The sequence below is a fragment of the Chelonia mydas genome, chromosome 4 (assembly GCF_015237465.2).
Source record: "Chelonia mydas isolate rCheMyd1 chromosome 4, rCheMyd1.pri.v2, whole genome shotgun sequence".
NCBI classification, from domain to species: domain Eukaryota; kingdom Metazoa; phylum Chordata; order Testudines; family Cheloniidae; genus Chelonia; species Chelonia mydas.
Window position 1 is genome coordinate 89,147,880 of NC_057852.1, and position 26,027 is coordinate 89,173,906.

Here is a 26,027-nt window from a genome sequence, read left to right on the forward strand (position 1 = left end):
GAATCTATGTGATTTTAATCCACATACACTGCAATTTGCAAGTGTTCTTTTTAATAATCTATCATTTTTAATTATATTTATTTTTCTAGCAACACTAGGAGTGATGGCTTTCATTTAAGTTGTTAGAATGATTTCCATTATGAAAATCTATTTTTAGTTGCTTAGAACTAGAGTTGGTCAGAGAAACTGTGACAGAACCACATTCCACTGAAGTCAAAATGCTTCACAAAATCAGTCCAATTTCACCAGAATTTTTATTTGGAAGAAAAAAATGTTGTATTATAACATACAATATAATTTTTTTAAAAAGTCAAAATTTAAATGAAACATTCTAATCAACTTGAAACATTTTCTATCCTGGACTTTTTCTTCAGAGAATTTCAAAATTCTGTTTTCCCTCATTCCAAAATTCCCTGTTTGGAATGAAGGCATATTTCAAAATCTTGAACTTTTTTCATGAACCAGAACTTCCATCCTCTTCATTGCTCTAATTAAAAACATTTCCGCACCACACACTGTAGAGATGAAATTCACCACCACTGATCTCTTTTCAAAGGTGATTCTTGAGATAAACCCTTTTAGTCGTTTTAGAAGTGCACATGTGTGGAAAAAAACATGTTTGGACAGGTGCCTTTCCCACAAATTTTGGCAGGTCAGAAGACAATACTTAAAGTTAGGCACATGCTTAAGTAGCTTCCTGAACTGGGGGGCTAAAGATCTTAACTCCACCGTGCTGCTTTCCCATTCGCTATAGGGGAGAATGAAAGGCAAGAGTCGGCTTAGATACTGCAGGGGTGAGTGCTTTAGAAATAACATAAACGGATGCATCTGACAGCAGAATTTTCCCTTATTTTCCATACCTCTCACCGAGTTGTTTTAAGGTTTGGTTGCCCAGAAACTGGAACCCACTTAACTACATTCATTTTCATTCACACGGTTAGTTACTTGGGTGCAAATCTAATCCACTTATTTTGGGTTAACAGGGTCCTATTTCTTAAAAATGGAAGTCGTTTTTAACCAAAATACCCAGTTCCAAATGCGACATACAATATTTTAACCAAATACAAATGACTCTCAACAAAACAGGCAGAGCAGAGCACGCGAAGGGCGTGGTGTGCCACCCTTCACAAACACAGCTTGGGGTTGTTTTTCATGGGGAAAAATTCCGTTAAAGAGAGGGTCGAAATTTGCGGGAGGGGGGTTGGTTATGCCTTGATCCCGCCATGCCTGTGGCCCCCGCCCGTGGAACCTACGGGCTTTTCTTCTCCACTTCCCAGTCGGCCGGCAGCGGGCCGAGCTACGAGGGGCCCCGCGCTCCCGCCCTGCTGCGGGGGGGGATGACCCCGCGCCCGGGCTGAGTCACCAGCTGCCCCGGCGGAGCTGTGGGGCTCCTCGGGCCTGGGACCCGCGTGGATGCGGGGGAGCGAGGATGACGCGCTCGCCAGGAGTCAGGATGACGCAGTCCACGTGTCGGGGGGATTTAAAAGTTTGGGAAGGGACCGCGGGCTCCGCAGCTCGGCGACTCCAGAGCGGGAGGGAAGCGAGACACGCAGCAGCGGGCGAGGCGGGAAGGGCTCCGCGGCGCAGACTCGGGGCCAGCCGGGCCGCCCTTCGGCAGACACCATGCTCAGGAGAGGCGCTTGCCAGCGGCAGCCCCCTGTTCAGCACCGCGCCGCCTCCTCCCGCGGCAGCCAGCCCAGCCTTAGGAACCAGCCGGGGGGCCACAGCAACGTGCCAGGAGCCCCCCTGCTATTGCTCTTCCTGCTCCTCGCCTCCTGGACGTGCGCCTGCCAAGGTGAGAAGCAGCCCAGCCCCCGGAGCCTGCCCCTCTGGGGTGCCTCTAGCTGCTGCTGGGTCCTGCCGCTTCCTAGCCCCATCCCCGCCCCCCTCTGCTCCCCTGGGCGGTGTGCTGGCTTACAGGGGGTTCCCCGCGAGTCCCTCTCTTTCTCGGGGGGCGTAGGCTGAGAGAGAGCGAGAGAGAACGGGTGGGTGAGGTGATACCTTTTATTGGACCAGCTTTGGTTGGTGAAAGAGACAAGCTTTCCAGCCCCTCCCGGGCTACAACTGCACTGCATACAAGGCTTGAGCTAGTGTAAGCATTCAGGGGCGCTGACTCTCCAACTCTCACTCCAAGTACCTGAGACCGTTTATTCAGGGATGCAGCTACCTGAAAAGATGCAAGGTGTCCAGTAGGAAGACTTCCGGAGTGGGAGTCTCCTAATCTGGTGTAGCCACCGAGTGTATGTGCTTCATCTATGTTTGTAGCTCACAGGAGAGGTAATGGGGCGGAAGGGAGACTTGGGACAGACCCTTGCACTGAACCTAGCAGAGAAATAAGACGTTTGAGGTAATCATCCGTTTCTGAACATGCGGATGGAGGGTGCAGTGATACTGTCCTGTAGTGATACTGAATACAGAAAACCTTCTCTTGAGTTTAAGAGCAACGAAATTGGGAGTCCAGGCAGCTACCGTAAGCACATACAGAGGTACCCACCAGACATGCACACCCTTACAAAGAAGTCCCTAGGAAATATTTTGGTAGGGATAAAAGCAATCGGATCCTATAAAATTCTAAACTGTGATAGAAGTTAATAGAGAATGATGTCTTTTCTCTAGATTAATTGAATCATGCCTCAGAATTCTATATACTGTACTTCACTTTTAAATTCTATAGGATGGTTTAAAACAACTCTAGAAAGGAGAACAGATTGTTACATTCTATGGGACATCACAGACATTTCATTTGCCTTTGAAAATAATGTGGCAATCACAGAGAAGAGCTCTGTAATGGCACAAAGTCCTGTAAATATTGCTAGCCACTGTTTTGTTTGAGTCTCTCTCATTACTTTCAGAACAGTACTCCAAACCATATTGTGTACCAAGATACATACCGCAGTACCTCAGCGCATCAGGGCAGGTTATAGATACCACTGTGGCAACCTCACGGAATTTCTTATTCATATTACTGCTTATACATTTTTATTCATGTGAAGCAAGAATAGTGTAATAATCCTGTATATATCATTTTGAAAAGTTTCAAAAACAAGTACTGCACATGATTTTTAGTTAATTTTCACACACCCAAGTCTGCAATTTTATATATTTTGATTGTAAAGGCATGAAGTTCAAATTTAGAAAGAACTACGGAAAAGTTAATTTATTAAAACTAATATTATTTTAAACCAAAAACTTGGCATAAACGCAAATGACAAGGCATGAAATATTTATTTCTTTATTGCTATTCTGAGTAAAAAAGGGCTCAGTGTTCTCAAACAATTTATTTTAAAGGAAAAAAATAATCAACTATTCTGCAGCCTCATTTCATTTGAAAGGCATAAGACATTAAATCTGAAAATTATGCATTTATAAAGGTGTTGTAATATAATATAATTTGTATTTTATAGTATTATTCTATTCTACATATCTCCAGATGCTTTACAAAGTAGTTAGTTATGTATTCATTGAGGAGGAATGTCACACAATAAGTCATCACACAATGAGTATTTTTGCTTTGCTTGTGCTGCTTATCTGAACGTTGCTTTTCATTTGTGAGTCTATGATATTTAAATGCACCAGGAAGGAGGGAGGTTTAAATCACACTAAGTACTCTGGTGTGGCCCTTTTTTTGAAAAAGTAAATTCTTTTTGAAATTGCATAGCTACACAGATATTGGGCATAACTCTGAATTTTTTGAGTGTCCAAACTCCTTTTGAAGTTTTTGATGCTACTGTTTCCTTTCAAAGGATCCACTTGAAATAAAGTGATATTTACTTGCCCTCTAAAGGATTATGGGACCCGTCTTGGTGTGTGCCCAATGATTTCAGCTCATGGGAGTTGCATGCATTCAACACCTCGCAGGATCAGGCCCATAATGATTACAGAGTGAGGTAACCAATAACCTTTGCTTAAAGAAGACTGTGTGCAGGTTTAAAACTATAGTACCTACTTTTAATTTAAGAGAACATACTTGTGAAAATAAATATATTCATACTGATTAATCCGATATCTGATGATGTGTAGCAATAAATAAAGATCAGATTCGGCTCCTATTAAAATCAATGGAAACCACCACAGATTTTAGTGGCAGTTGGATCATGTTCTAAATCTAAAAAGGGTAGAGTCTTATGTTCTTTGTGCAGCCAAAATTCCCCTTGACCGTAAATGAATATAAATCATATTACCAAAGTATATAATGCAGTGGCCATTAGACATTGATTAGGCATAAACTTGTTAAGATGGAGTGGAGAGGTGTTTAAATTTCTGTGAATCCTGTGTGTAAAATGAAATTCTACAGTAGTCTTAAATAGTTAGTAGTGTACAGCATGTGGAGTCATTTTAAATGTACCAATACAAAAATAAGCAAGGCTTTAAATACCTTTTCTTGTCAATATTGTTAGTGTTTCATCTTCTTTGTCTCCATATTACTCTAATTTAAGAAGGCAAGTGTTATACATGTGATAATTATACAAAGACATTCTCAACAAACATCATGAGTAAAATCGTAGAATGCCACGGATATTTTTTGTGCACCCCAAATCAAATTCCTTTAATTATTCAATACAATACAATGTTGTCACTACAGTAGTTATTTTCACAAGACACTCAAGAAGGCAACATTTCATTTTCTCTTAACTAAAGGTTCTATAACATTTTAATTCTGGAGTTTGAGTAAATTTAAACCATAAAGTTAATCAACTTCTAGTCATATTGATAGACTTGATCTGATATTACTAAACTAGTGAAATAGCTGAAAGACTTAATCTTTTTTACACTGTAAAGTCAGTATATGTCAACTTGAAGAACTTAACACACTGAAATGTGAATCCTTTGAGTTCATAAACTGAGGTTCTTAATAACATATTTAAAATATATTTATTTTTATTTTGGAAATGACAGGCCCACGCTGAAAAGTGCCGAGTACCCTAAAAACCCAATGATTTCAGATTGGAGTGGAACAGAGTTAGGTTTTTTGGGTGTTTCTGCACTCCTCACTGGAGAGGCTTAGAACCTTATGTTTGGACTTTATATTAGTAAGCAACAAATTATTTACTTAAAAAACCAAACAAACAACCACAGACATAATTCCTGAATCGAGGATTGGTAACTGTAGGGGCCAATGTTGTAATCCTGCCAGCCTTGTTCATGTAAATAGTCCCAGGATATGTCTACACAGCAATTAGACACCTATGGCTGGCCCGTCCCAGCTAACTTGGGCTCATGGGGCTCGGGCAAAGGGGCTGTTTATCTGTGGTGTTCAGGTTCAGGCTAACCAGAATTACTAGATCCAGGGTCGGGATAACTGTAGACAAGAATCAAATAAAAGTCTCAAGAGACTGGTAAATACACTACATACGAAGGAGAGGAAAAGTATTTAGAGCTGACTGCTTTTAACTACTTATTTTACACTTATGGATGTAAAATCTGACTTGTGGTATTATGGAGGTATCACTGACCCCTCCCATTGCTAAGGCTATGTTGTATTTTTCAGTTAAAGCAAGATTTAAATCCTTAGGTGTTTTTTTTGTAAAAATTAATCATCCCCAGGCTTGCAGTATCTGCTCAGCAGATCCTAATTACATTTACTATACAATTATATTATCAAATTAGTTATTCTGAACCTTTACAAATCTCTCCTTTTTAAAATTTAGCATAGTTCTAAGCTTTATAATAACAAGATGCTTATAACACTCGGATTTCATACTTCATATTCATCATTTGTCATTAGATCTCCCAAATAGACTTATTTTAAAAATCAGTCCTCTAAAAACCAAAAGTGTTAACTATATTCGCAAAAAGAAAAGGAGTATTTGTGGCACCCTAGAGACTAACCAATTTATTTGAGCATAAGCATCAAATGAAGGATGCATCCGATGAAGTGAGCTGTAGCTCACGAAAGCTTATGCTCAAATAAATTGGTTAGTCTCTAAGGTGCCACAAGTACTCCTTTTCTTTTTGCGAATACAGACTAACATGGCTGCTACTCTGAAACCTGTTAACTATATTGTTTGACATTACTCTGCAGTAATGGAGTTGAGGTAGAGATGTAGAGAAATAGAGATGTAGCTAATGGAGAAAGCATTCCTTAGAAGATAAGGGCTTTCTCACAGTTCAGCCAGTTAGATAATTCACTGTTTCACTGGCTAAGCTTGTCTTCTCGATCTCCTGTACTTTAGAGAGTCTGCAGGATGATGTTGCTCTTCTACCAACTTCTTAATGACTGCAGAAAATATTCCGCCATCCCACCATCTGTGCACCACCAGGTTCTCTCCTGGACTTTCTGCACGCTTTGGGAAACCCTCTTGCCAGCTGCTCCCTCATCCAGTGCTCTCTAATCCCAAACACTCCCACCCCTTCAGTATCCTCCACTGTACCTACATTCCTACATATTTATGGTTGTAAACTAAGGCCCTAGTTCAGGAAAGCATTTAAGCATGTGCTTAACTCAGTATTACACAATTTTTAAAAGCTTGGGATTTGAATCAGGACTCCCAAAATCAGTAGATTAGTTTAAAAAAATGTGATTTTTAAAAAAACATAGAATTGGGGTTTTCTGGTTTTTAAGTCTTTAGCGTGCACGTGGGTCATTTTTTCAAGCTTTTCTCAGCAAGTATGAGGGCTAGAAATTTAATTTTAGCTTTCATTTAACAAAAAAATGAAAGTCCTGCCTAATTACATGCCTGCAGAAGCTGTGCCTTTATGAAAAACTCCAAATATCAGGAGACCCACAATAAAATTATGGGAGCTGGCAATGCTGTTACTTTAAACTCATGGTTAAAATTATGTTGTTATTGTTTATTATTTGTTTGTATTACCATAGCGCCCAGCAGCTCAGTCATGGACCAGGAGCCCATATTCTAGGCACTGTACAAACAGAGAACAAAAAGGCTGTTTCTGCCCAAAAGGGTTTACAATCTAAGTATAGGATAAGGGACAACAGATGGATGCAGACTAACAGGGGAATACAAGGAAACAATGAGACCATATTGCTCAGCATGACAGGCAGGTGTCTCAGCAGATCAGTGACCTGTTAAGTTTTTGTAGGCATCATGGCAAAGGAGAGTTTTAAAAAGGGTTATGAAGGAGAATAATAGTTGTGTGATATTTATGTGGAGCACCTTCCAAGCATGAGGGGCAGCATCAGAGAAAGTTCAAAGGTACTTGTTTGAAAATGTAACAAGTGGTTGATGGAGGCTGGTATCATGGGCCAATTTCAGTTGGAAATAACAGCTCAGTAGTGAATGAGAGATGATAGGTAGAGTGGGGATAGGCCATGAAGGGCCTTTAAAGTGAAGCTGAGTAGCTTACGTTTGATGTGATAAAGAAGGAATGCAAAGAAAGGGGTGAGATGGTCAAAGTGACACAGGCTAGGAAAATGATCTTTGCAGCAGATTTCTCAACAGATATGAGCAGGGCAAGACTGACAACGCCAGACAGAAGTAATTGAAACTAGAGATTGAAAACCTAGATGAGAGTTTTAGCTGTGTGGATGGTTAGGAAAGAGATGTTATGCAGAAAGTTTGCAAAACTTAGACATAGCCTGGATATGAGGACTTAGAAAGAAGTCCAAATCAAACATGATGCTTGGGTTATGGATCAGAATGACATGCAGGATGCTGGTGTTGTCCACAGTGATCAAGAAAGGAGGTAGCAGGTGTGGCTTGGGGGAAGACTAAGGGTTATATTTTATCCATGTTGGAGCTTGACCTAACAACTTGACATCCATGAGGAGATGTCAGAGAGACAGTCAAGATTTTGGTTTGGATAGCATAAGTGCTGGAACTAGGGGGGCAACCGCACTGCGTGGTTTGAAGTGGTTTCCATCATATACAGGGATAACACTTTGGTTCAGTGGCTCTCAGCACCCCCACTATACAAATTGTTCCAGTTCCTCCGCTGGGCAGAAGAAGACAGGTCTGGAGTACAGAAGTAGATATGTAAGTCATCAGCATATAGATGGAACTTGAATTTGTGTTTGCAGATGAGATTACCCAGAGATAAGGTGTAGAAGAAGAAGAAAAGGGGGCAAGAATTGAGCCCTGTGGAACTCCCACAGAAAGTCTGAGGGAAGATGAGGAGGATCCTCTGTAGGACATGCTGAAGGAGTGATTAGAGAGGTAACGAGAACTTGCAGAAGGCAGAGTCACAGTAGCCAACGGGGAACAAGGTTTCAAGAAGAGAAATATTGAAAGCTGGTAGGTCACGGAGGATGAGGATGGAGTATCGATTCTGAGCTTTGGCTACGAAAAGGTCCTTAGTGACTTTTGCAAGAGCGGTTTCAGGGTCTAGGATGGAACTGGAGGAGAGGAACTCCAGACAGCAGTTGTATACAGTGCTTATGAGCTTAGACATGAAAGGATGATGGGATGGTAGTTGAAGAGGCAAATGGGGTCAAGGGTGAGGTTTTTTTTAGGATGGGAGAGATTAAAGCATGTGTATATTTTTGTGGGGAGCAAGCCAGAGGAGAGTGAGAAAGTTAAGCAGAAGAATAAGGGAGGATATGAGAGAGGGCACAAGGGAGATCAGGAGATGGGATAGTATGGAAGCATTGGGACAAACAGATGGATTACTGAAAGAGGGCAGATGGGAAACTTCTGTACCTGTGACCTGGGAGAAGAAGACAAGCTGTAGGAGTGGAAGGGGAAGTCATGTGTTATTTTGTCAAATTATTCTTGAGAGAAATCAGTGAGATCTTGTGGGGAGAGAAAAGTGGAGTCAGGAAAAGGGGAGGGTTTGAGGAGTGAGTCAAAGATGGCAAAAAGGTAGCTGAGATTGTGGGTGTGAGATTGACTTAAGTTGGAGAAGTAAAGTTTAGCAAGGAAAATGGCAGAACAGAAAGAAGAGAGACTGAATATGTAGTGGATGAAGTTAGCCTGATCATTGGATTGCCTCATAAGTGGCCTTTATGAGGCAATTCAATAGGGATGCCTTCCTGAATCAGGGTTTAAGTGCTTAATTTTTCGACATGTCGTTTCTATACATGGATATTTTATCCCTATATGGCAAAATTGTATACAATGTATATCAATGAAGTCCATCTAGGTTACAAGATGAACACTGGATGAGGCAGTGGAGGGGGCAGTGATGGTGGCTGTAGTGCAGACAGTGCCTGTCTAGGGCTTAAAGCAGAGGATAGAGACGGAGGAAGGTCAGCTTAACTATGTCACTCAGGGGAGTGGAAAAATGCACACCCTGAGATACCTCATTAAGTCAACCTGAGCCCTGGTTGTAGAAATTGCTAGGTTAATGGAAGAATTCTTCTGTCAACATAGCTACTGCCTCTCGAGGGGATGGATTTACTATAGCAATTGGAAAAAATCCTTCTGTCACCCTGGTAAGTGTCTATGCTACAGTGGCATAACTGCAGCTGTGTCACTGTAGCATTTATAGTGTAGATATATCCTAAAGTCTTGGGAATAGAGCTGGCCAGAGGGAGGGAGAAGGAAACTGCAGAGCTGGTGAAACAATTGTACTTGCTCTGTTCAAAAGTTTATACTGCTGGCAGAGAAAACTCTAACCAATACTCAAGCTTTCCTGCCTGGTGCTCAAAGCTTTTCATGCTACCAGGCTCCTGTTGCTTAATGTAAAAAGCTTTGAGAATTATACAGAAGCAACTGGAGCATCAGTGAAAGTTTTCTCTTGCTCATCGGCAAAGATTATTATCTGCTCCCCAGCTTTACTTTCCAGCCCCAGCTATCACCCAAGTTTGGATACATTAATTAAAAACATAAAAGAAAACTAGGGAATTTTAACACAAAAATATTCATTAATTTGTAGTTAAGGTTGCTACAGTGTATTTCCTGCCACTAACATAAACACTGAGAGGCAAGGAAGATGTAAATAGGGCTGGCGGGACATAGCTTCCTATCCTGCCAAAATGGTTGAGATTTCAAAAATTTTCCTGTTCCATATTGGGATGAAACTGAGACCCTTTTGAAGTTTTTATGAAAAGGACATGTGTGAGAGACGAGTAACCAAAGCTGAGTGATGAGAGCACTCACCTGGGATGTGGGGTACGCACATTCAGATCTCTGCGCTGCTTGATTTGGAGGGGAATGCATCTGTCGTGCTGAATTAATATTTAACTAGTTGTACAAAATGGAACAGCTTCAACAGGAGAAACTGAGAGAGACCCCCCCCCCCCAGACTAGCCAGGTAGTTGAGGCACTTGCCTGGGAAGAAAAGGTTCAATTAAGTTCTGTCTGATTTGGTGCAGGGAGTTGAACTTAGGAGTCCCATATCCCAGGTCAGTGCCGCAACCACTAGGCTGTTGATCATTCTCCCCTCCTCTTGCAGTTAAGATCAAAAATTCCATCCTGGACCTGAGAAACCTTCCCAACAAAAGTTTCAGCTGAACTGACCCTTTCCCGCGTCATGTTTTTCTTTTGACAAATTTCCATTTTCCAATGAAAAACCATTTTGATGGAAATTTCCAACCAGCTCTAGTCATAAGGCAACATTCACACCCAACTCAAAACTAAACTCCAGGCATTTGCCCATCACCATCACAATACTCCCTCATCCCAACACACTAATATGGTCCCTGAGAAACTCCTTTTCAATTCAACAATATTACCCTCAATGCATACACCAACAAACTGTAAATTGTAAGGCTCCAGCTTGGCTCCAGCTTTCCAGTGTCACATAAATTAATAATTAACAGACATTTATTATCTTACAACAATCTTAGCATTTCCACATAGCATAGACCCAAAAGAGAGAGAATGCAAAGCTGATACACAACATTTTTTATCTTGTCAAAAATGCCACCTTCAAAAAGTCAAAAAAATCAAATGCTATCTGTACCACTCAACAAAATACACATAAAATATTTCACATGTGAACATATAAAATATTACATTAACAAGTCAGAGCTGTAGTTAGTACATTCATCAAAGAATGAAAATAGTGAGAGTGAGATGAGCTCTTGGAGAGCTATGGGACTCAATAGATTTGGAGGAACTGGAATGTTTTTTTTTAGACTGGGATTTTAGTTGTCTGGGACTGCTAGACATTGTTTCCAGCCTGCTACTTACAGCTGAACACAGAGTTACATCAGCATGAATGTTGATGGAAATAGAATAACTTCCACAACTTTTACATATGGAGGGTCAAAATCTGCTGTTAGTTACATAAGCAGTGTAAATAATGTGAAATCTGACCTAGAATAGCTAAAATGTATTGGGCCACCTTCCACCTTTGTGTAACTCCATTTTCTTCAAGAAAGTTATTCTGAAGCTGTATTGTGAATGGCAAAATAAACTCTCTGCTCCAATGAAGAAAGCAACTTCATCAGACTACTTGACATACTATATAAAACTATATATATGAGATACTGTATAAAACTATATATATAAGAAAAATCATTACAAATAGAATAATTATAGTCTTTGTTCTATGGTATCCACTCTTTCTGTTTCCAGGTGTACCAGTGCCATCTCAAGAACTACAGGCAGAACAAGATTTGCAGCTGTGGAATGAAGTAAGTAGCAATATCTTCAAGTGTTGGATCAACCAGGTGTTTTAATAATATTCTGCTACAGTTTGACAGTTGTGGATGATTCTTGCTAATTTATTGTATAAGGGGCAGGTATAAAAGATCAGAACACCACTGATGCATTAGCATAGAGCCCATCCTCACACGGGGCCATATACTCCATATGATCCCTGCTACATGGCTAGAGTTTGAGAGCTGCGGTCGTTTCCTGACATCCTCATTCATAGAGACTTATTTTTTGGCATTCCACATCCTTTGCACAGGCTTCCCCCCAGAGAAGGAAACATTGAAGTACAAGAACTAATCAAGTCATCTCTGATCATAAGCAGAGTAGTTTCAGATTGGAGTGCATTGAAAAGTGTTCTTCCTACTTCTCTCATTTGTACCAATCTTGCACTGAAAATATTTCTGACATACTGGTGGAGTCCTTCCTCCGTCCCTTTCTACCTCTCCTACAAAGATTGTACCCTTCTATACTGATTTTGGGGATGGGATGCAACCACTCTTTTCAGATTGCTGAATACTAAATATTTTGTCTTAACCCAAATGATCATTAGGTTGGGAGTTGGGAAGTTGTTAGAGCAAGGAGGAAATTGTGTTGGCTCTTGCAGAGCTAGACTTGGCAGTGGGAGGCAAGCTTTCATTTAACTGGCAATGATTAGGCATATTTATGGGCCACAGAGAAAATATGTATAATAATGTAGAATACATACAATGTAGTGATTGTTACAGCAAAAGCTATTACTTCAGACGTACAGTATACAGTACTAAAACACTTACTGAATCACATCCTAACATTTTGGTTCACTTGATATTGGATTATGTACTGCTTCAATTATATATTTTAACATTTTGGGTGCTGACTGATGTTATAGCATCTTGTATTCTCAGTTCTGAGTTTTTTGATTTATGTGCAAGTCTTTTGATTACAATATTACATGTGTGATAGGTGGCCTGAGAGCATTGTTCTCTTCCTTGTGATATGGACAAAGCATTGACATATAACACGTAGAAGGGCTTTACCTCAGGGTATGCATACACTCGCATCTGTCACATCCTTATGCTGTTAGAAAACAGGAGACTGATCATAGGAAGAGGATGCATTTTATATTATTTATAATAAATATAATGCATATTTTATAAAATCCTTATATATGCACAGTAAACTTATTAAAAGTTCAAGACATTTCTTCTAAAAGGATGTGCACACAGTACTAATAAAACAACAGCAGCCATATACTTTCTTGCAAGCTTAAACCTAAAGAGTAATGCACAATTTTTCTTAGAAAGTTAACAAATCTGGGCTCTGGTGGACCAAAGGGGTAGGGATAGAGGAAGTTCCTGAGTCAAAGACCCCTCCCAGGGAATGCCTTGCTGCCAGCCTCTGCTCCCTTTTAAACTCAGGAGTATTAGTGCAAACACCCGCACCAATTACAGCCATTGTGATACTGATCATATGAGTTGATGGACAATCTCTCAGGAAAATGGGCCCCAAAACACTTAGGGGTTTAGATGAAAAATCAGAAACTTAGAAGACATTGTTTTATACATCCCTACAATTAGACATGTTATAACAAAAGGCTTGCTTCTGCTCTCATTGAAGACAAAGGCAAAATTCCCATTGATCTCAGTGGATGCAGGATCAGTCCATGATATGATTAACTCTGCATAAAATGATATAACAATCAATTACAAAAACTGTGTGTTTTACAGCAAAATTAATGTGGGATTGGATTATATATGGCAAGACTGCAAACTAATAAAAGAGATACAGCCATCTCCTGGTAGTAGGATCCTCCAAATCACGGTAGTTGTCTAGGTTATGAGAATGAGCAGTTCCATTTGGTTCCTTTTAATTCTTACTAACAGATCACTTGAGAGATAGCATCCCCAGAATAACAGAATACTTGTCAGGTCTGACTCTTAGGCTATGTCTTAACCAGTGCCGGCTCCAGGCACCAGCTTTCCAAGCAGGTGCTTGGGGCGGCAATTAGAATGGGGCGGCACTCCGTGTCCCACGGCGGCAATTCAGCAGCGACTGCTTGTGGTGGCAAAATTGCTAGAGCCGTCCCTGGTCTTAACTGCAATAATGGGGTGTGAGTGCAGCTCATAGAGATGTATTCAAACCAGCTTTAATCTAGATAGCTTTAGTACCAAGCAGCGAAGCTGGGGCAGCACATACTTCAGTATGGTCTATATACGCCCACCCTGAACCCTAGGTAATTACTTGCATGGTTAGCCTATGCTGAAGCATGTGCTGCTGAAGCTTTGCTACTCCAGGACCCAAGATAGCTAGATTAAAGCTATCTTAGTATGTCTACATGAGCCAGAATCTCACTGTAGTTGCTGGGGAATTTAATGCACTTGTACTGTCTGTTTCTTTTTCTCTCTCACACACACACACACCTGTATGTCCTACATTACTACAGTATCTAAGTACTTCACAATTTTTAATCATCATAACACCCCTCTGATGTAGAAAAGAGGAGGAAGGTAGTGAGGAGATAAATCTGTAAAAATAAAAATTATAGGTTTTTTTTAATGTGAGTTCTTGATTTTTAGCAGTCTCTGAGTCTAGAGATTCTTCTCAACTCAACCATTTAAAAGTAGATTTTGGCTGACAGATTCTCAGTGTTGCTCTCCACTGAGGCCAAGATGGCCTACCTCTTATCTTGCTTAGTGTTCATGAATTACAATAACCCTCTAACAGAGACCTCCAGCAGCAGGAAGGTATTATGCTGGGTGGGAATCAGGCTCAAAGCCTGGGATCCCAAATTATGATTTTTGAATTGGTCTATTTTATCCACTTCTGCTTTACACCTATACATTTTCAACACTAGGCCCACAGTAGCAAAATTTAATAATCTGTTAGTATTCCCAGAGTCATGGAGATTCAGCAAAAGAGGGGTCGGGGAGACATTTTAACATTAAAGGCTATTTGGAGAGGGAGCCTGGTGAGCTACTAGCCTCCCCTCAATCTCTGCTAATGTTTTTTTCATATGATTAATTTCTGAGCAGAAAAGCTTCTCCTAAGGCACCTGAACCAACATTATTTGTATCTTCTTTTGTAACTTGTGCTTGCCAAATAGTAGCGTTTGGAGTTCTTTATCTCTGATATTTATTATAGAACTTATTGTATTGTCCAGTCTTTTTTGAAAACCACTTCCCTGGAACATAATGCATGATTGAGAGAGTGATTGCAAAAGGTATTTGTCATCTGGACTAAAAATATGGGATATTTTATGGAAAATATGTATGACATGCTACTGTACATTGCAAGTGACACAAATTTTACACTGTCATGGGAAGTTAAACCTCCTCTTTTTTTTTTTTTTAAATTTCCCTACAGTAGTATATTGTGGTCCTGCATTCTGGGCTTTGGTAACCCTTCCTTTTTCATTATAAAATACGGTATAATTCCAGTTATCTGAATTCCTTTTATCTGAAAATCCTAGTTATCTGAAGCCACATTCTGTCCCCCATGTTGCCCTATATTAATCACCTGCTTTATCTAATCACTTAGTGCTAATCAACAGCTTTATATTTTTATAGTGGTTCTGAGCAGTTACCTGCAGTTACTGAAATGTAATCCTATTTCACCAGCAACAGCATATTGGCAGGACCATGTCAAAAAGAAAAAGATCTGTGCTGGATCTAAAACAGAAGTATTAAGCAAACAGCAGCTTAAGCAAACTCCCTTCATTCCCCATATGATTGTATCAGCAAAACTGCAGCTCAGAATAGCACTTCCATAATTTATCCAAGTACCTGGTGTGACAGGGTCAGGCCAGATGGCTATAGGAGAGTAATAGAAGGCAGATATATTAGCCCCAGGCTAAGTAGGTCCCTTTTCCCTGCGTAGGGTAACAGGGAAGATTCCAGAACAATCAAGAACCTTCTGGAGACAATTAAGACAGGCTGATTAGAACACCTGCAGCCAATCAAGAAGCCGCTAGAATCAATTAAGGCAGGCTAATCAGGGCATCTGGGTTTTAAAAAGGAGCTCTCTTCAGTTTGTGGTGTGCGTGTGAGGAGCTGGGAGCAAGAGGCACTAGGAGCTGAGAGTGAGAACGCAGACTGTTGGAGGACTGAGGTGTACAAGCATTATCAGACACCAGGAGGAAGGTCCTATGGTGAGGATAAAGAAGGTGTTGGGAGGAGGCCATGGGGAAGTAGCCCAGGGAGTTGTAGCTGTCGCACAGCTGTTCCATGAGGCACTCTAGACAGCGGTAACCCACAGGGCCCTGGGCTGGAACCCGGAGTACAGGTTAGGCCCGGGTTCCCCCTAAATCCTCCCAACTCCTGGTCAGACACAGAAGGAGTCGACCTGGACTGTGAATTCAGAAAAACGGCCAAGCTGAGGGCTGCCGTGAAGCTCGAAGGCGAGCAAATCCGCCAATAAGTGCAAGACCCACCAAGATAGAGCAGGAACGTTGTCACAACTGGTGTCAGCGGTGGGATCTGGTGTCCACAGCGCGGCGGAAGAAGGAGGGTGTTTGGAAGGGGGGGGAGAAAAAAAAAGGGAAGAGGGTCTATTTTTATTTTTTTCCACCATGATACAAGCCAGGGCTGCCCAGCAGGAGGCTACTCGTGTCCAGGCAACTGCCCAACAGGAGGCAGTGCGGCTGCAGCAAGAGACTAATTGCCTGCTGATGGACCACGCTGCTCAAGACCGGGCTATATTGCGGGAACTGGTAAACCAAGTAAAGGCCCTTACAGAGCTGAACCGCGGCCATGATGGGACACAGATCATGTGAGCCAGCAATTGGCTGCAGAAAATGACGCGGGAGGATGATGTAGAGGCATACCTCCTGGCCTTTGAGAGGACAGCCCTGCAGGAGGCTTGGCCCTGAGAACAGTGGTCTGGCATCCTCGCTTCATTCCTGTGTGGGGAGGCCCAGAAGTCCTACTGTGATTTGGCTGAAGAGGCTGCGGCAGACTACCCCCAGCTGAAAGCAGAGATCCTGGCCAGATCTGGGGTAACGACCGCAGTGCGGGTACCAGGAAAACAAAACCTCGTGGTCCCAATTATATGACCTCATCCATCTCGCACGAAAGTGGTTACGAACTGAATCCTGCAGTCTGGAGGAGATACTAGAGGTTCTGGTCATCGACCGGTACATGAGAGTACTACCACTAGACCTTTGCGCCTGGGTAAGCCAGAACGAACTCTCCACCTACAATGAGGTTGTAGCGCTGGTAGAAAGGTGAAGGATGGCGAGGGAGCTGACCCGACCAGTTAAGGAAGAAGCACCCCAGGTTAAACTAGCAGCACCAAGCCCTAGAGCTCGGGTTACTGGGCCACCAGGAGAATGCAGGTGGAAAAAGAGAGGTGCTGAAGGCCCACCAGAAGCCACAAAGAGTTGGAAGAGGATTGTGATGTTAGACTACCCAAACCAAGAGACCAGGGAATGCCTAGGGCTCCATACAGATGTTACGCCTGCAGGGAGTGGGGACACATAGCTGCACAGTGTCCCAATGCCGAGGAGCCTATGCAGTGTAACCTGGGGAACTGGGTAGACCCATGCTCCCTAATCCACCTTGTGGGGGTCTCACTAACCCCACATATGTACACTAGACCTGTGAAGCTAAATGGGATAGAGACCACAGCACTGGTTGATTCGGGGAGTGCTATCACGCTTGTCTCAGGGAAGCTCGTGAAGCGTGGTCAGCTGCTGTGGGCTAAGCGTACCGGGACAACATGCGTCCATGGGACAGTTGGTTATTACCCCACCATCCCAGTAAAAATCGAGATTCAGGGGAACACTACTGAGGTAGCAGCAGGTGTAGTCCCTAAACTCCCATACCCAGCGCTCATAGGGAGGGACTTACCAGGGTTTGGAGACTTACTCCCGGTAGGGGAATTGGAGAATGGGGGAAGCCCTGAAAGTAGTGAGGCATCCACAGTAGATGGTCAACCCCCAACCTTCTCTGAAATATCCCCAGATTTGTTCTCCACTCCCAGACAGTGTAGAAAGACGAAAAGGGAAAGAAGGGAAGCTAAGGCCTTGGAAACCCGAATACTAGCCCAAAGCCAGAAGGTCTCTCTCGTAGGTAGGTGGGACCCGAGCAGCTGAAAAGGAGGCCACTCAGGAGGGAGAAGCACCCGAGTCTGACCCACACCCTAACGCCTCTGAACCAGTAGAGGCAACAGAGACTGGCTCCCTAGATCTCGGGCAGATTAGCCCCGGGAGAGGAAATTTTGGATGGGACCAGGCTGAAGACCCAAGGTACGACAACATTAGGAAGGAGGTGACCAAAATAGATGGGGTCCCCATGGAAGGGAAAACCCAGGGACCAGGACCCTATTTCATAATGAAGAAGAATCTCTTATACCAGGTTGCTCCAGTACAGGGGCAGAAGGTACAGCAGATCCTAGTACCTCGAAAACACCAGAATGCTGTATTAAGTCTGGCCCATAGTCATCTTTTTGGGGGGCATTTGGGGGTAGAGAAGACGCTGGCACGGATCCTGCGACGATTCTTCTGGCCCGGAGTATATGAAGTGCGAAGGTACTGTGAGTCCTGCTCGGAGTGTCAGCTGCACAGTCCCCGTCCCCACTTGAGGGCACCTTTAGTACCCCTTCCCATCACAGAGGTCCCCTTCGAGCGAATAGCCATGGATCTAGTGGGACCCCTGGAGAAGACAGCCCGGGGCCACCCATATATACTTGTCGTTCTGGATTATGCTACTCGCTACCCAGAAGCTGTCCCCCTGCGGAACACAGCTTCTAAAACGATAGCTAAAGAGTTGGTGGGGATCTTTGCCTGAGTGGGGCTATCAAAGAAGATATTAACAGACCAAGGTACCCCATTTATGTCGAAGCTAATGAAGGACCTCTGTACGCTGCTCCATATACATACCCTGAGAACTTCAGTCTATCATCCGCAGACCGATGCGCTGGTAGAAAGGTTTAACCGAACCCTCAAGCCAATGATAAGGAAAGTGGTAAGTAGAGACGGGAAGGATTGGGACACCCTACTACCCTACCTTATGTTTGCAATCCGGGAGGTACCTCAGGCCTCAACTGGGTCTTCCCCCTTTGAATTATTATATGGACACCACCCCCGTGGCATACTAGATATTGCAAAAGAAATCTGGGAAGAGGAACCCAATGAGGGGAGAAATATAATTGATCCTGTGTTGCAGATGTGAGAACGGATAGCCCGGGTCACCCCTATTGTACGGGAACATTTGGAAAAGGTGCAGGAGGCCCAGCGAACCCATTACAATCGCCAGGCAAAAGTCCGACAGTTCCAACCAGGGGATTGGGTGATGGTGTTAGTACTCATGGCAGAAAGCAAGCTTTTGGCCCAATGGCAGGGGCCTTATGAGGTGGCTGAACTCGTGGGGGAGGTAACCTACAAGGTGCGGCAGCCAGGACGCTGGAAACAAGAACAAAATTTATCACATTAACCTCTTAAAGCCTTGGCACCAATGAGAGGCATGTGTAGTGGCCCAAGAGACCACGATCCAGGGAAATAACATGCAGGAGCAGATCAGGATATCCACTGAGCTGACACCAAACCAGAAGGAGGTAACTGAGATGATCAACCGATACCAGGACGTGTTTTCAACCAAACCGGGCCGGACCACCGAAGCATATCACCACATTATCACAGACCCTGGGGCAAAGGTAACTTTAAGGCCCTATTGGGTCCCAGCAGTGAAAAGGGAGGAGATCAAGGCAGAGGTAAAAAGGATGTTGGAGCTGGGAGTCCTCGAAGAGTCCCACAGTGAGTGGCCAAGCCTGATTGTGTTGGTGCCCAAACCCGATTGCACCACTAGGTTTTGTAATGACTTTTTCCGGCTGAATGAGATATCCAGATTCGATGCATACCCCATATCAATGAGTTAGTTGACCGCCTGGGCAATGCCTGATTTTTGACCACCCTTGATTTAACAAAGGGATACTGGCAGATTCCCCTTGCCAAAGATACAAAACAAAAGACGTCATTCTTTACACCAGAGTGTCTGTTTCAATATACTGTTCTTCCTTTTGGACTGCCTGGGGCACCTGCCACCTTCCAGCATCTTATGGACAAGCTCCTACGGCCCCATACAAGTTATGCAGCAGCATACCTGGATGATGTGATTATTCACACCCCCGACTGGGAAACCCACTTAGGAAAGGTGGAAGCGGTTCTGGACACGCTAAGACAGGCTGGCCTCACAGCCAACCCACCCAAGTGTTCTATAGGGCTAGCCGAGGCTAAATATCTTGGCTACATTGTAGGAAGGGGCATGGTCAAGTCCCAACTAAAGAAACTGGAGGCTATCCAAAATTGGCCCTGGCTGAATCGGAAAAAGCAAGTCCGGGCATTCCTGGGTGTGGTGGGGTACTACCGATGATTTATTCCCCATTTTGCTACCAGAGCGAGTCCCCTGACAGACCTGATAAGAGCCCGGGGTCCAGACATGGTGAAGTGGACAGATGCCACAGAGAAAGCATTCATGGATCTACAGACAGCCCTCTGCAGTAATCCTGTGCTTATGGCCCCAGACTTCAACAAAGAATTCATTTTACAAACAGATGCATCTTAAGTAGGATTGGGAGCTGTCCTATCGCAGATGGTCGGAGATGAAGAACACCCAATCCTCTACCTCAGCAGGAAACTCCTCCTGAGAGAGCAGAAGTATGCCATGGTTGAAAGAGAGTGCCTAGCTGTGAAATGGGCCATGGAAACACTATGTTATTACCTTCTGGGATGACGGTTTACCCTTGTGACCGACCATGCACCCCTCCAGTGGATGGAGCGAAATAAAGAGAAGAACGCAAGGGTGACCAGATGGTTCCTGTCCCTACAACTTTTCCAATTCACCATACAACACCAGGCTGGAAGTCACCAGGGCAATGCAGATGGCTTGTCACGAGTACACTGCCTGACATCCCAAGTTGCCCAACCCCGTAGTGTTGAGCAGAGGGGGAGGATATGTGACAGGGTCAGGCCAGATGGCTATAGGAGAGTAATAGAAGGCAGATATATTAGCCCCAGGCTAAGTAGGTCCCTTTTCCCTGGGTAAGGTAACAGGGAAGGTTCCAGAACAATCAGGAACCTTCTGGAGACAATTAAGACAGGCTGATTAGAACACCTGCAGCCAATCAAGAAGCTGCTAGAATCAATTAAGGCAGGCTAATCAGGGCACCTGGGTTTTAAAAAGGAGCTCACTTCAGTTTGTGGTGTGCGTGTGAGGTGCTGGGAGCAAGAGGCACTAGGAGCTGAGAGTGAGAACGCAGACTGTTGGAGGACTGAGGTGTACAAGCATTATCAGACACCAGGAGGAAGGTCCTATGGTGAGGATAAAGAAGGTGTTGGGAGGAGGCCATGGGGAAGTAGCCCAGGGAGTTGTAGCTGTCGCACAGCTGTTCCAGGAGGCACTCTAGACAGCTGTATTCCACAGGGCCCTGGGCTGGAACCCAGAGTAGAGGGCGGGCCCGGGTTCCCCCCAAATCCTCCCAACTCCTGGTCAGACACAGAAGGAGTCGACCTGGACTGTGAATTCAGAAAAACGGCCAAGCTGAGAGCTGCTGTGAAGCTCCAAGGCGAGCAAATCCACCAATAAGCGCAAGACCCACCAAGATAGAGCAGGAACTTTGTCACACTGGTTATCTGAAAGTTTTGGATGTGCCCCAGGCCATTTGGATAAATGGGAGTGTACTGTACTCTTGAACTTTCTTCACTGAAAATATTAATTACTTGAATTCGTATGCCTTTGAGTCCCCTATTTCCCTTTCTTCACTCTCTCCTGGATTACTAGAGAACTGATCAATAAGTGTCTATTCCTGTCACTGGTGTTGTATGTTATGTAGGTGGTCCACAGTCCACAATCAGTCACACCTCCAGCAGGGCCCTTTGGTCTGAGTTCAACTTCCTTGGAATATATCTCACATTGGCAATGAAATTTTTAATATATATATGGCATCCCCTTTAAACCAACCCTGTGAGGTGTTGAGGGTCCTTAGTGTCTCACAGAAGGGGTGGCATACACACCATAGCTCCAGTGAGATATACATATTGTAAATCCCCAGGGCTGGCCCACAAAATTTTGGCATCTGAGTTGGGGAGCTCAAATGACGCCCCCATGTCCCCTTGCTTGGGCCAAAACTTTGAAAGGTCTCAATTATGCCTTCTTCCTGTTCTACTCCTCTCATGGTACTGCTCTGCTACCTACCCCAATAAAGGAGAACTAACAACTTAAAATGCCTTGTGCAAAAATTTTAAGTAACAACTAACTTTCAAACGCCTGAACAGCAAATGTAACTTTTCTTGTCTGTATAGTAAACACTGGCATTTCTATCTGTTTGAATAATCAAAGTGGTGCTTTCCGTGCCTTCTTGGTTGCAAAGATTTGAACTGCTTCCTGCTGAAGGTCTACAGTCTGGGCCAGCTCATGCTCTATTGAGATGGTTGCAAGGCCGACCAGCCTCTCCTGTGTCATTGTGGAACGTAGATGTGTTTTTATTAACTTCAGCTTGGAGAAGCTGCGTTCTCCACTGGCAACGGTTACAGGAAGTGTTAGAAGTATGCGCAGAGGAATAAAAGCATTTGGAAAGAGGGTGGTCATCTTATTTGTGCACATACATTTCAGCAGAATCAACTCCAAAGGCTGTTCTGGAATATATCTTGAAAGGGCTTTCAGTTCATCACCTAAATCACTCGCATCAATATTGCGCATGTCATCATTTGTCAACACTGTCTCTAGTGCCCTGCATGGCTGGTGTAGGTCTTCTTCAAAACTCCTCACTATACCTGGAATATCATACAACATCCCAAATATACTGCTGTGTTCCTTAAGCTGCATGAAACATTCTTCAACTGACTGTATTGCACAATCTAGCACCTGGTTAAAGAATTCAACTTTGAATTGTTGTTTGGGGTCTCTTATGGGATTATCCCGTGCCTCGTAATCAAAATGTCTTCTTCTTTGGTGACTCTTGTATTCTTGAATGGGTGGGAAAATAACTTCAGTGTGAAGTTCCTCTGCCAACTTCTGTGCACTCTGCAGAACGTTTTGAAATCCCTCATCTGACCGGTAAGACTGTAGGTATGACTTTGCTTTGTCAAGTTATTCCATTGCTCCAGATATACCAAGGTCAACACCTTGGAGTCTCTTGCTTACAACATTTATTTCAAACAGTATGTCCTGCCACAATACTAAGCCACACAGAAATTTGAAGTGATGTATGTTTCTGGGGATTCCATTTCCCTCTGCCACTATTCTCCCACGAACAGTTCCTGTCATAGCATTATCCTCCATAATGGCAACTATGGCATCACCTATCTTCCCAATTTGGTGTTTGATAGGCTTTATCACCTCCACTCGACTTTCCCATCGCGTGGCACTCAGTGGTTTCAGTGTCAGAGAGGATGTTCCCAGATGTTGCTTCAAAATTTGCCATCGATGAGTTGATGCAGAGAAAAATACATAGATGCTTTGAATTACATTAAAAAATTCAGCAGCCTCACTAGAAGCTGATGCTGCATCACTGACCACCAAGTTCAATGAATGAGAACTGCATGGGACAAAAAAAGCTCGAGGGTTTAACTCGAATCCGTTTCTGCACTCCTCTCTTCTTTCCTCTCATGTTGGCACCATTATTGTAGCCCTGACCTCTCATGTCAGCTATCTCAATTCCCATATCTTCCAGCTTTTTAAGAAGCAGTAGTATCATCAATGCCAATAAATTGTAGAAAATGCTTTCTGACAGTCACCATTGCAGGGACATTTTCACTGGGTTCTGTGGTTGTTACAAAATGCACCATTAAAGTCATTTGTTCCGTATGGCTGATGTCAGGTGTGCAGTCCAGAATAACAGAGTAATATCTTGCTGACTTCAGATCTGTGACAATCTTCTCTTTGACTTTTTTCAGAGTAGCAGCCGTGTTAGTCTGTATTCACAAAAAGAAAAGGAGTACTTGTGGCACCTTAGAGACTAACAAATTTATTTGTGCATCTGATGAAGTGAGCTGTAGCTCACGAAAGCTTATGCTCAAATAAATTTGTTAGTCTCTAAGGTGCCACAAGTACTCCTTTTCTTTGACTTTTGTTGCCAGTAACTGTATGATCTCATTTTGAATTGTTTTTCCAAGGTAGTCGTGTGAGTACATTTCTTGGGTGGTGACTCTTCTTAGATGCTCCTGGAGTACAGCATCAAACTCAGCCATCACCACCACAGTTTTAAGGAAGTTTCCATTGTTTGGCACATACAGCTGATCTGAAGTGCCACGCAATGCTAGGTTTTGGGTAGAAAGCATTCTCACAATGGCAATGAGCCTTTTCAGAACATTTTGCCAGTAAAGAGACTCTGATGCAATCTTCTCTTGATGCTGACCATCTATGGTGGCCTTTAACCTTAGTCTCATCTCAAGCTCTTTCCACCTAATGAATGCTCTCCGGTGATTTGCTGCTTTCTCATGGCATGCCAGATTTCTAGCCAGATTTTTGCAGTCCTTTGTTCCTGTAGAACCCAATGTGGCTGGAACATTAGACTGGCAGAGTTTGCAACAAAAACACTATGCAGCATTCTGTATTTGAGTACATAAGCCATGGCCTCTCCACTTTGTCACCATTGGGGACTTCATGCCAATAATGTGTTGGATGGAAACTTCTGTTTTCATTGTCTTTAGGGAACATGAAGTTTTTCACTTGCTGTGGCCCAGGCAGTACAAAGAAGTCCCTCAGGCTACTGCTCAAGTGGGTCCACAGTCCTGGATCATCTAGACTTAAGGAACTAACCTCAGCAGCAGCTGTTTCTTGCGCCTCCACCACACTCTTCTCTGATCTACACTTTTTCTTAAGGAATGTGCATGGTTACATCCATTTCAGATGGAGATATGGATGTTGCAATAGCTGCCAGGTCACCTGCACTCTGACTAAATGGAAGATCAGGCATCTCCTCACCACTCACATCCACACTGGGGCCGGAAGGTTCACCGTGAACATTTGTGTCTGTGTATCTCAGGAGAGTTCCTTCCTGCTTAGATAGAAAAGCTTCCTTTGCTTTCTTTTTCTGAATGCTGCCTCAGAGGGGCTTTTTTTTCTTTCACTCATGACTCCTGTTCTGTGCCAGCTAGAGTGGCTCTCAACACTCAATTGAAGGGGACAAATAAGCAGGCTGGTAGCAGGGCCTGAGTGAGGGAAGAGATCAGCATCTTAAGGGCCTAACTGGCTCCTACTACTTCAGTTGACTGCCTGTTCTCCTCAAGTGGGTTCAGGGAAGCAGCAGGAAACAGGAAGCTCCCTGAGAAGCTGGGGTTAATCAGTCCAGGCTCCTGGGGGTGCTAGAGAGGTACATAAGAGGCTCCTCCTCTCTCTCCCTGCAGCTCCTGCTGCTTCTGTTATTCCCTCTTACCCTTTCTCCTGCCTGTCTGTTATGTCTCTTGTGCCCTCCTTCCTCCAGCACAGCACTCCACCATCTCTGTGCATCTAGATGGGAGAGAATACATATGCACCAGCAGCAGACACAATTTTCTACACTCTGGGTCCTAGTGGTGCCCCCTCACAGTCTGGAACCTGAGGTGGCCGCCTCAGTTCACCTCATGGTAAGGCCAGCCCTGTAAATCCCTAGAAAAGCTGAAATTCAGTCTCAAGGGCGCTCTTGGGGAGCCATGGCCTATGTACCTCCTGCATGGCGTTATTTTATTTAGAGTCTGGAATCCCAAAATGTTCCAGCTGCTTCAGAAGAGATATCACAACCCCTGCCCAAAGAGTTTACAATTAGCTTTTAAGATATAACTGTCAGTGAAGGTGACAGACAGTAGGAAGTTGGAAAAGTGAGGAAGGATGAGGGGTGCAGAAATATGACCATGTGGTTACTGACATTGGGCATGTACAAATCTCAGTTGTTCAGTCAAGGTTTTTACTTGAATAAAAATATATTAACATGCAGGGAACATGGGTGAAAGAGAGAGAAAATAACCCAGCTTTGTGCTTCAGAGTGCATGCAAAGCATATACAAACCACCTATTTTGATAATCCTGTCATACCTTTTGCTACACCGAACGTTATTTGAAAATGTATATATTTTGTCTGTTTACTGTTCTGTCTGACTTTCTAAGATTAACTTCTCAATTTTTACAGATCGATGGTGCATGTTCTGCTTATCTGTCCATCATAGATCCTCACCCTGAGGTGAGACTAGTTAAAGCGCTATTATTTTAACTATTTATCATTGTTTTTCAAGTGCCATTAACTAGCAATCTGGTGTCTGATTTCACGTTTCCTTTTCAATAGGCATCCAGTGCACTGGAAGAACTTTGCTTTATGGTCATGGGATTTCTACAGAAACCTCAGGTAGTGCAAATTTAAAACTATTTTACATTTCTGAAGCATGATTTTCAGTATACTAGCTGCTTGAAACTTTAGAATAAATTGAGGATCTATGCAAACAGTAATTATCCCCAGCTTTCTGAGCTGGGCAATCCTTGGATAACCGTGGATACTAGCTTGCCACAGCCTCCAGCTCCATGTTGTGTAGTTATGGTGCTGCTCAGGTCCTGGAGGAATAGTATAAATCCATATCTCCTTCACT

At 43.4% G+C, this 26,027-nt stretch overlaps 1 protein-coding gene and 1 long non-coding RNA gene across 2 annotated transcripts in view; one reads left to right on the forward strand and one right to left on the reverse strand.

Moving 5' to 3' along the window:
- The first annotated feature begins 1,293 nt into the window (after positions 1–1,293).
- Positions 1,294–26,027, forward strand: part of PDCL2 (phosducin like 2) — a 75,277-nt gene continuing 50,543 nt past the window's right edge. The window contains exons 1-4 of the mRNA XM_043546200.1: positions 1,294–1,795; positions 11,421–11,479; positions 25,577–25,627; positions 25,730–25,789. Coding sequence (XP_043402135.1) covers positions 1,414–1,795; positions 11,421–11,479; positions 25,577–25,627; positions 25,730–25,789 — 552 coding nt within the window. The 5' untranslated portion in view covers positions 1,294–1,413. The remainder of the gene's footprint in view (positions 1,796–11,420; positions 11,480–25,576; positions 25,628–25,729; positions 25,790–26,027) is intronic.
- Positions 13,439–24,554, reverse strand: LOC122465751. The gene is made up of 3 exons (XR_006290786.1): positions 24,544–24,554; positions 20,709–20,714; positions 13,439–13,570 (listed from the first exon to the last, which is right to left on the reverse strand). It is a non-coding gene; the product is annotated as an uncharacterized LOC122465751 (long non-coding RNA).